Source organism: Argentina silus (genome assembly GCF_951799395.1).
Source record: "Argentina silus genome assembly, chromosome: 8".
In the NCBI taxonomy this organism is placed as follows: Eukaryota; Metazoa; Chordata; class Actinopteri; order Argentiniformes; family Argentinidae; genus Argentina; species Argentina silus.
Window position 1 is genome coordinate 2,143,651 of NC_139662.1, and position 12,909 is coordinate 2,156,559.

The window sequence follows — 12,909 nt, forward strand, 5'->3', positions numbered from 1 at the left end:
GTGTGTGTGTGTGTGTCTATGTGTGTGTGTGTGTGTGTGTGTGTGTGTGTGTGTGTGTGTGTGTGTGTGTGTGTGTGTGTGTGTGTGTTCATGCATTACCCCAGCGCTGTCTCAGCATTCTCTCACACAGCACATGTGGTTCACATTTAAGCCATAGCGCTGTTCCACTGGCTGATTTGGCACCATTTTCTCATGTTCCCTGAACTTCCCTCCTTTCTGTTCTGCCTTCAGTTGTACGTTAACAGTGCTGGGTGTATGCTAAATAACATCGTTTGAGTGTTATCTATGTAGAATGTAGGGTTGTTTGCCAGCTTTTTGTTTGTAATACTGTGACCTAGCCAAGGTCAGCAGTGCATTTGAAAGGTGTGGCGTGTTACGTCAGTGTGAGAGTTAAAAGGATAGTAAGGTGCACACATCATACACCCAGCTTACATCTGGCGCAGATCAGATTCTGGTTAGAAATTGGAATCTGTGATGTTTATACCCAAGGCACTATCATTACTGTAGCATCTCTAAACAGAGAGAGATAGAGAGAGAGAGAGAGAGAGAGAGAGAGAGAGAGAGAGAGATGGGTAGGTAGTTGAATAGATACAGAATTCTATTTAATTAGTTTACTAATTAGAAAACATAAATATTATTATTATTATTATTATTATATCATTATTATTATAATGATTATTTTATTCTATAATATTATGTTATATAACCCTATATGTGTTATTGTTGTATAATACAGTACAATATCATATTATTATTATTTTTATTATTATTATCATTATTATTATTTTCATTATTAGTTTTCATTGTCGATTATGAAATGTGTGTTGCTTTTTAAATTCTGATTGGGACTTTTTTCTCCATTTGCGACTTTTTATTTGATTTGTGCATTGAAAAGTTCATCAATATGAATTTACTCATTACATTTACCGATATCTTACTCATTTAGGCTAACGAAACAATGCAAGAAAAACATGAAATGATGGCATTAGGCCATTAAAAAAATCTGTATCTGTTTACAACCAAGTATGAGACAATCCAATCAACTTAATTTTGCCTTAACATAGGCCTAGTAGATTAAGGGAGTTCATACCTTCTCTCAAAATCATACCCCTTTGTCTGGTTGACAGGTGAACATCACGCGGCCAGACCCTCTCGAGACCACCGCTGGAAAGGAGAGGACCCTACCCCAGGCATCAACCCGCTGCACCCCTCCCTCCTTCCCTCCGTCCATCCCTTCATCTATTCTTTCCCACACAAACTCTGTAACCCCTCTACATCTGCCCAATGAGCGCGGGGAGGCAGGCGAGCTGTCAGCAACGCGTTCGAGCCCCTCGCTCTCCCTCCCAGTCTCTCACCCCCTCCCTCTCACACACCCTCTCCCTCTCACACACTCTCACACAAACTCAGTTCCCTCAGCACAGCGCCTGAGTAACGGAGAGAAGCAGCGATTCTCTGACCAAACGGCGAGAGTGAAGGAGGTCTGGGGTTGCTTTAAGATTCCGTCTAAGATCTAGTTTTGGTTCTAAGGCTGGTGTACGGTTCTAACGCTGCTTTCAGATTACAAAGAAAGACCTCATCAGTGAAACCAGCTCAGCTCGTTTTCCACGGCACCGTATATGCTACGGATAACGTATTTTTTTGTGGAGATGGTAGACCTTTTGCTCTAAGGAAAAAAAACATTTATCTACCGGCTTTCTGAGCAACCTTCTGGCGGGACCATACAGCCGTTATTTGGCGAGCGCCGGTTGGAGTGCGCGTGGACATGGCACACAGATACCGCCACTCAAACTCATGACAGCCGTTACACCGGCCGCTCGAGGGTCATACAGAGTCATACACCGGTCAAAGAGGCATATGGGTGGAAATATTACAGCAAGCAAACTTTGCTGAAGACAATTTTGGGGATTGTTTGTCTTTGAAAATATTGTGGAACTTTTTATTGTAACATTAGGTCCATCAATTCGAGGAAAACGCGCGCAACCATGTTCGGTTTGAGTAAGGTTCAGGGCACCCGGGCACCTGGTAGAGCGATGAGCTCGGGTTCGGCGGGGGTCAGGCATGGGTCTCGGAGTGGGGCATCCTCGTGCGAGGGCTCTGGTGCCAGCTCAAGGATATACTGCGCGTGCCTCCTGCTGCTGCTGGTGCTCACGCCCAGGGTGGACTCCTCGTGGTGGTAAGTAACCCATCAGCCCCGTATGGTACATCTACCTGGCTACCTAAAGAATCCTGAAATCAACTAAATCTCTGTGATCCTATATATAAATTATGGTATAGGCCTATAATGATCCAACTATTGTAAGCCTACGCTAATACTAATACCTTATTAGATTAGGCCTATTGTAGAAGTATTATCCTGTGGCTCATTATTATTATTATTATTATTAGCCTATTATTTGTCTAATAATAATAATAATAATAATAATAATAATAATACATATTATTATTATTATTAGCCTATTATTATTATTAGAAACTGTGTTAGTATCATTTAGGAAAATCAAGAAAACGCATCTTAAACGCAAGCGTTTTTTAAATAAACGAACAGGCTACTATTAGTTAAATTGCGTGTATGCAAATGATCCAACAGTACGTTACAATAATCGACCCAATAATTCCAGGTAACATCTTACGGTTTTATTCAAAATGAAACTAAAATAATTAAAGTCTTTAATATTTTCATATAGATTAAATTATAAATCTATTACTTACCATGTATTCGTTCACGCATTGCCTAGCCCTAGGTAACTGCACTCAGTTGAAGCTGTCAATCACTCAACAATCAGGCGATCGAATGACATTTTGTTTATTAAGAAGGAAATCATTATTTTGAATGATTGTCAAATGTCAACGATCAAAATAAATACGTTAGGTTTAAATTATACTGATGCGCTTCAAGCAAGTACAAAAGAAGCGTGTAATTCTAAAAACCTTGAGTAGGCTAGTCTAATAATTCCAGAAAAATAATTATTTTCACAGAATATCTTGTTTGAAACACTACTCAGTCATTTAAGGATGAGAAAAATATATTTGAATTACGTAGGCCGAATATTTATTAGATTTCAGACCAAAGAGTGGATCTAGAGCTTATGCATTTGTATGTAGTATGCTACGTTTAGTCCTCAATTAAGATGCACAACTAAGCGTCTTGGTCATACATAGTCTATTGCTTAGGTCTATTTGTGAATCAGAGTCAAGACTCTAGAAAGCATTGTGTCAGAAAGGCAGCCTTTTCCTTGTCAGTTGTTAGCCTGCCAGATTTAGCAATAGAGCGATAAATGTAATTTATGCTGGCGCTGTTGGCTCCGCGCGTGTTTGGCTCAGCTGGAGTCTATACACTCAGAAAGGCAGAACAGTCATTAATTTACCAGGTACCTCAAACACACACACACACACACACACACACACACACACACACACACACACACATTAATTCACCATAATTCACACACACTTTTCACCATGTGTGAAAATAAGTGGAAATATCTTACTGTGCAATAACATATGTGAAAAATGTGAACACATATATAGGGTTATATATAGTGAGTGTGTGTGTGTGTGTGTGTGTGTGTGTGTGTGTGTGTGTGTGTGTGTGTGTGTGTGTGTGTGTGTGTGTGTGTGTGGAGACAGGGGTCAGGCTAGGAATGTGTAATAGTTTAAGACCAGTAATGTGGGAGTTGTGGGGGTGCTTGTTAGTCCTTGTTGGATATCATTATTGGCCATGATAGCTGTGCAATTTGGAGAGCACATGGTGAAAGAGTCCTTATCATGAATCAGCAAATAACCAGTGAAATTGTCCTCTTGCTCTATTAACCTACAGTGCATGTAGTCAGTGAACCCAATATTGAAGAGAGAGAGAGAGAAAAAAAGAGGGAGGGGGGAGAGAAAGATAGAGAGGGAATCAGAGGGAGGGAAAAAGAGAGTTAGAGATAAGCATATAGAAGAGAGTGATGCATGGGCAGTATGCAGTAAGGTGACAGACAACAGGTATACACATCAGATCCAGAGGTGGGGGAGATGACCTTTACAGATCCTGTACCAGTTAATCAGGCCCCAGTACAGTGGTTAAACAGCAGGAGAATGAGCCTACATGGGGATAGCTGATTAGAGAGAGAGGCGTGTCTCAGGGGAACATATCATCTCAATGGGAAACGACGTTGCAATTTCAACAACGTAAAAAAAGGAGGTGAGGTTTGATAGGAGCACAACCTGCAGATTGAGCATCTGTCAGTCACCTTCCAGCACACACACGCACACACACACACACACACACACACACACACACACACACACACACACACACACACACACACACACACCCCGCATATCTCTCACTCTCATTGAGCCCTTCTCTATAGCTCAGCAGCAATGGATGTATTGACTGTAGTAAAACCATCATGTTAGCAGTGTTTCGAGTGAAAGAAATCTGAAATGGTACTGTGTGAGTTAACAACAGTTGTGATGGTAGTGCGTGGGTGTCTATGAGCAACAGAAACCCAGGCTGCAGCGCTTCCACATCACTCACTCACTTACTGACTCACTCAGAGATCAGAGCGTAATATTGGGGTTTTACAGCATGTTGTTTTAGACCTGCAGCTAATGATTTACTACCCTATAAAACTACCAGCACTGTGTGTGTGTGTGTGTGTGTGTTTGTGGACCCTTCCTTTGATGAGCACTCTGTCCTCATTCCTCTTATTCCACTCAGGGGAGTTTAAACCTTGAACATCCTCTAACTCTGATCCCAGAGCAGTGTCATAAAACACGACCACACGCTCCCTGACGTCCCCACACTGACCCAGGGTGACCCTACAAACACTAACCTGCATGGGGTCCCCTACCCCCCCCCCCCCCCCCCCCCCACACACACACACACACACACACACACACATAGTTTCAGATATCAGTCAAACAAAAATGACTGTGAAAGGAAAAGACAACTCTACTGACACAGTTCTCTTGCAGCACAAGACAGATGCAGTAGTGAAGTAGTGACTTTGATGGAATGCTATAAAAGCCTGGTGGTGTGTTGGTGTGACTGGGGTCTGGGAGAAAGAGAGGGGGTTGGGAGGTGAGGGGACAGAGAGAGGAGGAAGATAGTCAAGGGCTGGGGTGAGACAGAGAGGGTGAGAGAGGGGTGGAGCGAGGGGCTAGGGTGAGACAGAGAGGGTGAGAGAGAGGTGGAGCGAGGGGCTAGGGTGAGACAGAGAGGGTGAGAGAGGGGTGGAGCGAGGGGCTAGGGTGAGACAGAGAGGGTGAGACAGGGGTGGAGCGAGGGGCTAGGGTGAGACAGAGAGGGTGAGACAGGGGTGGAGCGAGGGGCTAGGGTGAGACAGAGAGGGTGAGACAGGGGTGGAGCGAGGGGCTAGGGTGAGACAGAGAGGGTGAGACAGGGGTGGAGCGAGGGGCTAGGGTGAGACAGAGAGGGTGAGAGAGGGGTGGAGCGAGGGGCTAGGGGAGAGTGTGAGTGAGAGAGCGGGTGAGTAAGTTGGGTCTGTCTCTGACAGGGTTATTGGAGGCCCCTGACTTCCAACGCCGATTTGTGTCGACATGATTTCTCCCTTAACACACCCCATGGGGAGATGTTAACACACACACACACACACACACACACACCCACACACACACCGGCCTCGTGGGGAGAGGTTAAGTGCTTATTTATTTGGAGAGCAGAGTAAATGGTCGCCCCCTCGCTCCCAAACCTTTAACAGTGTAGTGAACTCTGACTCTGAAATGACTGTTAGCACCACTCTACCCAATGCTCCTCTGTGTGTGTGTGTGTGTGTGTGTGTGTGTGTGTGTGTGTGTGTGTGGTGTGTGTTTATGACTAAAACCAAAGCAAATATAGGTACCAGGTAAATAAGTCATCTCACTGACATGCAAGAGATGATGAAAGGAGTCTTGACCAAGTCCATTGTCAGATAAAACAGTGCTGATGAAGGTTTTGGTTCAGTTCATATACGTTTACACAGAGAGAAAAAAACACAAATACCAAATCCTGGTGATGTTTTGGAACAGTATTTGTTTTTGGTTTGGTTTAAATTCATACAAATTCTGGAGGATTGAGGAAATTCTGCTACGGCAGATTTTACATATCCTAGTAATCAGGGGTCTCCTGTTACCTCACACTGATTGGGTGTGTGTGTGCGTTTGTGCATGCGTGCGTGCATTGGCTGTCCCTTGGTGTGTGTGTGTGTGTGTGTGTGTGTGTGTGTAACGTGACATGTCCTCTCTGTTCTGCAGGTATATTGGTGCACTGGGTGCCCGTGTGATCTGTGACAACATCCCTGGGCTGTCGAACAAGCAGCGCCAACTGTGCCAACGCCACCCAGACATCATGCAGTCCATAGGAGAGGGTGCCAAGGAATGGATCAGAGAGTGCCAACACCAGTTCAGACACCACCGCTGGAATTGTAGCACTCTGGACCGTGACCACACTGTGTTCGGACGGGTCATGCTTCGCAGTAAGTCTGTGTGTGTGTGTGTGTGTGTGTTTGTGTTATACGGCAGAACCGATCTTGTAAACCATGTGGACCGAGGTTCTCTCTGTCTTTATCTCTGTCACCGTCCGTCAGAGACACACGTAGGCTGGTGCTCCATGTTTCCGGTGACACTAATGGACTCTCGTAACGCTTTGTACGTTGTCAATAAACATATGGGGCCGTCGACGTGGCACTGCCGTCATCTTGTTTTTCCACCTCTGCCAGACACCCCCAGCTCTGAACAGTCCAGATAACACTACACACACACACACACACACACACACACACACACACACACACACACACACACACACACACACACACACACACACACACACACACACACACACACACACACACACACACACACGTTGTTTTATCATGAATTCAGAATGCAGCACTAATACATACTTGAGTGTAGAGTAGAACACCAGCACTAATACTCACCAGAGTGTAAATTAGAACAGCAAAAGGAACATGTTTGTGGAGAGTTCAGTGTCTAGTCCTGTCTAGGGCGCCAGTAACGCTCCCGGGGTTGTTATTGTCCCTTTCTCAACCATGCCAAGCATGTGCGGGGGCCGACGATGTACAGCAGTTAGTAGCAGATCGAGAGATACTGTGTGTGTGTGTGTGTGTGTGTGTGTGTGTGTGTGTGTGTGTGTGCGCGCATGTGTGTGTGTGTGTGTGTGTGTGTGTGTGTGTGTGTGTGTGTGTGTCTGCGCTGGCCAGGCGTAAACAGTAATGTAGATGTAAATATTTGGAGAGATATTCTCGCCGGCAGACAAACACCTCGGATGTGACTGATCACCCCAAACCCCCCAAACCCCCTGACCCTGGTTTAGATCAGCCCTGGGGAGGGAGGGTCTGGGGACTTGGAGGGTCCCCACCCATAACAACCTGCTACAACACTACAGGCTCTGCCGTGTTCACGATGCTACATCTCCTTTGTGTCTCCATTCCACCACTGCCGCATGAGACACAAGACGTTCTGTATTTGGGCGTTAAGGACTGTCAGCGGACACCGACAGGCTACTGCAGCACCTCTGTCAGGTTTGTCTTGGTTGGTGAAAAAATGTGGCTTGCTAAGCCAGGGTCCCAGCCAGGTTTGGACAGGTTCAGCTAAGAATGGAGACGCTTGCTCTTAGCCAGCCAAGCCACAGCATGGCTGAAACATGGCCAGTGGAGACCCAGGCTCCAACCCATAATGATCTCACAGTAGCCATAGAGATATGTGGGTTGGAGTCGTGTTTCTCAATCTCCAGTTGGTCTCAGGTGGTCAGCTGATAAGTGCTAGTAGAAAAGATCTTACAGTAAGTATGTAGGCCTCCTTCAGAGTAGGTCATAAGTTGCCTACATAACTCCAGTCCTAGAGGGCCATAGTCCTGCTTGAGACTACATAGATCAATCAATGTCACCGATCGCTTCGAGAGTGGACATGTCTGTGTATACTCAGCCAATATTCCACTTGAGAATCTCATGAGGTTGCGATGATTCACGATCTGTAGATGATCCATCGGAGGAACAGAATTGACCAGACCAGAACAGAGCAGCCCTGGTTCAAGTGCTGCTGCTGTGACATCATACTGGCGATGATTAATGGGGTATCACTGTGCCTGTCTTTAAACAATTTATGTGAGCAGAGTAGAGCACATCTAGTAGGATTATCTCTACACTAATATTTAAACAGAGCTGTTCTACTCTACCAGGCCTGAGATGCCCTCACCATGAGTAGGACCATGAGTAGGACCTTATGGGTCACACACACACACACACACACACACACACACACACACACACACACACACACACACACACACACAGACATGTGCATAGCAGAGGGACAGGGGTGGAGGGGTGTGTGGGACTGTGTAGTAGTGTGTGTGTGTGTGTGTGTGGCAGTGGGTTGGGTGTAGCATGTGTGTTTATCTTCAGTTAACAGCCCTCCTCCAATGGCTAACACTGGTGTGTGTGTGTGTGTGTGTTTGTGTGTGTGTCTATGTGTATACAGTATAGCCTATCAGTCTGGTGTGTGTGTGTGTGTGTGTGTGTGTTAACTGTCTTCTCTACCTTCTTCTGCCCTCTTCTTTCAGGTAGTCGTGAGGCAGCATTTGTCTATGCCATTTCGTCAGCGGGCGTGGTGTATGCTCTCACTCGCGCCTGCAGCCAGGGGGAGCTAAAGACGTGTAACTGCGACCCACACAAGCGCGGGCGAGCTAGCGACGACCGAGGGGAGTTTGACTGGGGCGGCTGTAGCGACAACATCAACTACGGAATAAAATTTGCCAAAGCCTTCATAGACGCCAAGGAGCGAACGGTCAGAGATGCACGGGCGCTCATGAACCTACACAACAACCGCTGTGGCAGGACGGTGAGTGTGGGCATACAATGCGCGCACACACACACGCGCACACACGCACGCACACACTCACACTCACACTCACGCACGCGCACGCGCACGCACACGCACGCACACACACACACAGCTTTGTGCATTAGGTTAGGGTTAGAGTTGAAATGGTGGTTCTGTTGGTGTGTGATGTGTTGTCTCTCTCTCTCTCTCTCTCTCTCTCTGTAGGCGGTGAAGCGTTTTATGAAGTTGGAGTGTAAGTGTCATGGCGTGAGCGGCTCGTGCACGCTGCGAACTTGTTGGATGGCGATGTCAGACTTTCGCAAAACGGGCGACTACCTGCGCCGGAAATACAACGGAGCCATCGAGGTGACGATGAACCAGGACGGGACAGGGTTCGCTGTCGCCAATAAGGACTTCAGAAAAGCCACCAAGAACGATCTGGTGTACTTCGAGAACTCGCCAGACTACTGCCTCATGGATAAAGCCGCGGGTGAGTTGCACGCGCGTGCTTGCACACGCAGGCACGCACACACGTACACAGACACACTAGCACGTACACCCACCCACCCACACACACACACACACACACACACACACACACACACACACACACACACACACACACACAAAGATTGACAAAGACACAGCAGAGAGACAGTTTGTCTGTGATGTTGATGGATTGTGTTGTGTGTTGTGTTGCAGTGTTGTGGAGGGAGGCTAGTCCCTTCATGGTTGAGTGGTGTGTGTGGCGTTAGGTAAATAGCACAGCAGGCTTCTCCTGTGATGTTTGTGGAAGCTAATACCCTCAGAGCCCCGGGGCACTACTGCCTCTAAAACCACCTGACCTCCTCACTCTCTGTCAATACTGCCAGTGGTAGCTAACACAGCCAGAGACAGCTAGCTAGTGAAGCCCTGCACACAGGTTCAGGAGACATGGTGGATCACAGATCCAGATTGTAGATACAGAAGAAATAGACCTTGGGGATCCTATACCTGTCCTACCTTAAGCCACCCTGTCCTGCCATGCCCCACTCTATCAGTGGGGCAAGCCTAAAGGGTGAGGAGGGAATGATGGGGATGCATTTAATCCTTGTCACACACACCCACACCCAACCAATGTCCTCAGGGAGGGAGGGTACAGGGCTCTCACATACTGGGTTAGTTGGCTACCTATTTGGGTAAAGATTAAATACATCAATTAATAAATGAGATGGACTCATTTATGGAGTATAGACGACTCTATTCTATCTGTATTAAGACTGCTCAGCTGCATGTGGATGACTCCAGTCCTGTCACACACCTTGTTATTATGACCACTGTCTTCCATAGCTTCCATAAAAAAAGCCCCCTCCATTCCTCACTCCCTCCCTCCCTCCATCCCTCCATCCCTCCGTCCATCCTTCCTTCCCTTCCTCCTCTTGATGGAATTCACAGCCTGGGGACAACAGGCTCATTTTTCAAATCCTCTCCTCTCTGTCCGTCACAGTCACCTTTCTCTCTCTCTCTCTCTCTCTCTCCCTCTGTCTCTCTGATCTAAGCGTTGCTGCAGGGCAGAGTGGGCCTCAGAGTGTGAGAGCTTGTCTGTCTGTCACGCTTGACTGTCCATTAACCGTAACACCCACACACAGACACGGACACACAGACACAGACACAGACACACAGACACACAGACACACAGACACACACACACACACACACACACACACACACACACACACACATCCACACACACATCCACACACACACACACACACACACACACACACACACACACACACACACACACACACACAAACACAGTGAGTGGCTTCAAAGGGGGTGCTGGCTTGGGAAAGGCTGTGTAGCTATAGGCTCTTCTACCAACAGTGCATAGTTGTATCTGTGGGCTGTTGTTCAGTGGGCTGCTTGTTGTGATAGGTATGAGTTTAACCAGGGAGCTTCTCCCTCCAGCTTTAATCTCCGTGGGGATGACAATATGAGAACACAGACAAGATGACTCTGCATTAGGTAATAGTTGGAGTTAATATCATTCTAGGTGTTTTTTTCTAACAGGAGTCACTCACTGAATAATCGTTGACAGAATATGAAATCATTATTTTGATATGGTGCATAAAAGATACCCTCAACATGTTTATACTCCAAAAACTAAACCTGTAAAGTTCAGTGTGGTCCTGTGTTCTAAGGTGTGTGACTTGTGCTACAGAGTGAGTAACTCAGATCTCCTGTCCCTGTCTGCAGGTTCCCTGGGCACGGCGGGAAGAGTGTGCAACAAGGTGTCTCGCGGCACCGACGGCTGTGAGGTCATGTGCTGTGGGCGGGGCTATGACACCACGCGGGTGAAACGCATCACCAAGTGTGAGTGCAAGTTCAAATGGTGCTGCGCTGTGGAGTGTAAGGATTGCGAGGAAGCCGTTGATATACACACCTGCAAGGCCCCGAAACGTGCCGATTGGCTAGACCAGACCTGAGGATAGACCAGACCATCGCCCCCCCCCCTCCACCCCGCCCCCCACCCCCACATCCCCCCCCCCCCCCCCCCCCCACCTTGCCCCCTTTCTCCTCCGCAGGATGACCTGTGGGACATGGCATTCTGGGAAAATGTGTCCAAACTGCTCTTAGTCCCGCCCCCTCTCCGTTCCTCGTTGCATGGCTTTTTATACCTGTCTCTGTGAAAGCACTAAACTACAAATCCCATCACCCCCATATCTGTGAAAGCCCTAGAGCTGAACTACAGCTCCCAGCAACCCTATGCACACACTCAGCTCATAGCTCATCTGTTACGTCACCTGTGCCTGGGAAGTAAGGTCATATGACTGGACTAGGGACATGTGATTAGACGGTGAGAACTACAAACGCTGGGTGGGGTTTGTTGGGACTGTTTTTTGCTGAAGATGACGTGCAGAGGGACATTTTTTGCATGTAGTTTTTTTGGTCAAAGAGGTTTGCTGCTTTAATGATACTTTAAAGACACACTTTTACATTTACATTAACTGAGCCTTTGAGCTTATTCAGTAGTACTACACCAGTATCTATATTCACATAATTTACATATTTTTGGGGAAAACATTATTTTGTGTACCAAAACTTTTGTCGGACAGTGGGAAGTGGCTCAACCAGCCTCTGGCACTTTGGGAAATGGACAGTGGTAGCATGGAGGAGGTTTGGCTCTCCATGGTCAAAACAGACCTGTATCAGAGAGCTGTCAGAGAACAGGCACGGATGGACAGATGGACGGATGGATGCGACATAAGAATTTTGAATGGAACTGAAAAAGAGAAGGATGTGTGAAGAGATTTATTTAAACTATTAAAGTGATGTTATGTTTCTGATCTGGAGATGAGTGCATTAAGGACAGTGGCTGACATGTGAAGAGAAGCACGCCCAGTGTGATGACGTCTCAGCGTACAAGACAACAAATGTGATCCAAGTGGGCAATAGAAGTGTCTGCGTCGAGGCATATGTGACGTTAATTCTGCCTACGGAATTACAGCAAAAACAGATTTTGGTTCTCTGTTCTCCAGCTTGCTTGTGTAACTTGTGTATATTGCTTTGTTATTACAAAACAGATGTTCATATAAATATATTGTGTATTAGTATGACACCAGAATCCATGCTTTTTTATTCATTATTTGGACAAAGATGCTTTGGAATCAACTGCACGCAAGTAAGAAAATTAGTTGGGTATCATTGATACTACTGTACGAAAGAGAGAGGGGGGGGGCAGAGAGAGAGAGAGAGAGAGAGAGAGAGAGAGAGAGAGAGAGAGAGAGAGAGACAGAGAGAGAGAGAGAGAGAGAGAGAGAGAGAGAGACAGAGAGAGACAGGGCATAACTAATCAGTGTGACTGAGAGGGAGTTCCGCTGTCATAACCATCCTGTGTTATTCCCATCACAAAACGCCCGCTCTCATTTCAGATGGGCTGCTCTTACAGTTAACCACCAGTCTGTCTGGGAGTCATATCCACTCCTCTGGAAGACATGCAGTACAGACAGACAGACAGGCAGGCAGGCAGACAGACAGACAGACAGACAGACAAAAAGAGACCAGCAGGGAGTAATGACAGGCCATGGCTTACACAAT

The 12,909-nt window shown here is 46.7% G+C and overlaps 1 protein-coding gene across 1 annotated transcript; it reads left to right on the forward strand.

Annotated features, from left to right (window-relative positions):
- Positions 1-1,547: 1,547 nt before the first annotated feature.
- LOC310807894 (protein Wnt-2b-A) lies at positions 1,548-12,371 on the forward strand. The gene is made up of 5 exons (XM_083674541.1): positions 1,548-2,173; positions 6,241-6,461; positions 8,570-8,847; positions 9,055-9,319; positions 11,068-12,371. Exons 1-5 carry the CDS (start codon positions 1,983-1,985, stop codon positions 11,295-11,297), a joined length of 1,185 nt encoding a protein of 394 aa, XP_083530667.1. The 5' UTR covers positions 1,548-1,982; the 3' UTR covers positions 11,298-12,371.
- The last annotated feature ends 538 nt before the right edge of the window (positions 12,372-12,909 follow it).

Coding starts and splice junctions, on each gene's coding strand:
- LOC310807894 (XM_083674541.1), top strand. CDS start 1,983: ATGTTCGGTTTGAGTAAGGTTCAGGGCACCCGGGCACCTGGTAGAGCG. Junction 2,174..6,240: donor AGGGTGGACTCCTCGTGGTG/GTAAGTAACCCA, acceptor TCTGTTCTGCAG/GTATATTGGTGCACTGGGTG. Junction 8,848..9,054: donor ACAACCGCTGTGGCAGGACG/GTGAGTGTGGGC, acceptor CTCTCTCTGTAG/GCGGTGAAGCGTTTTATGAA.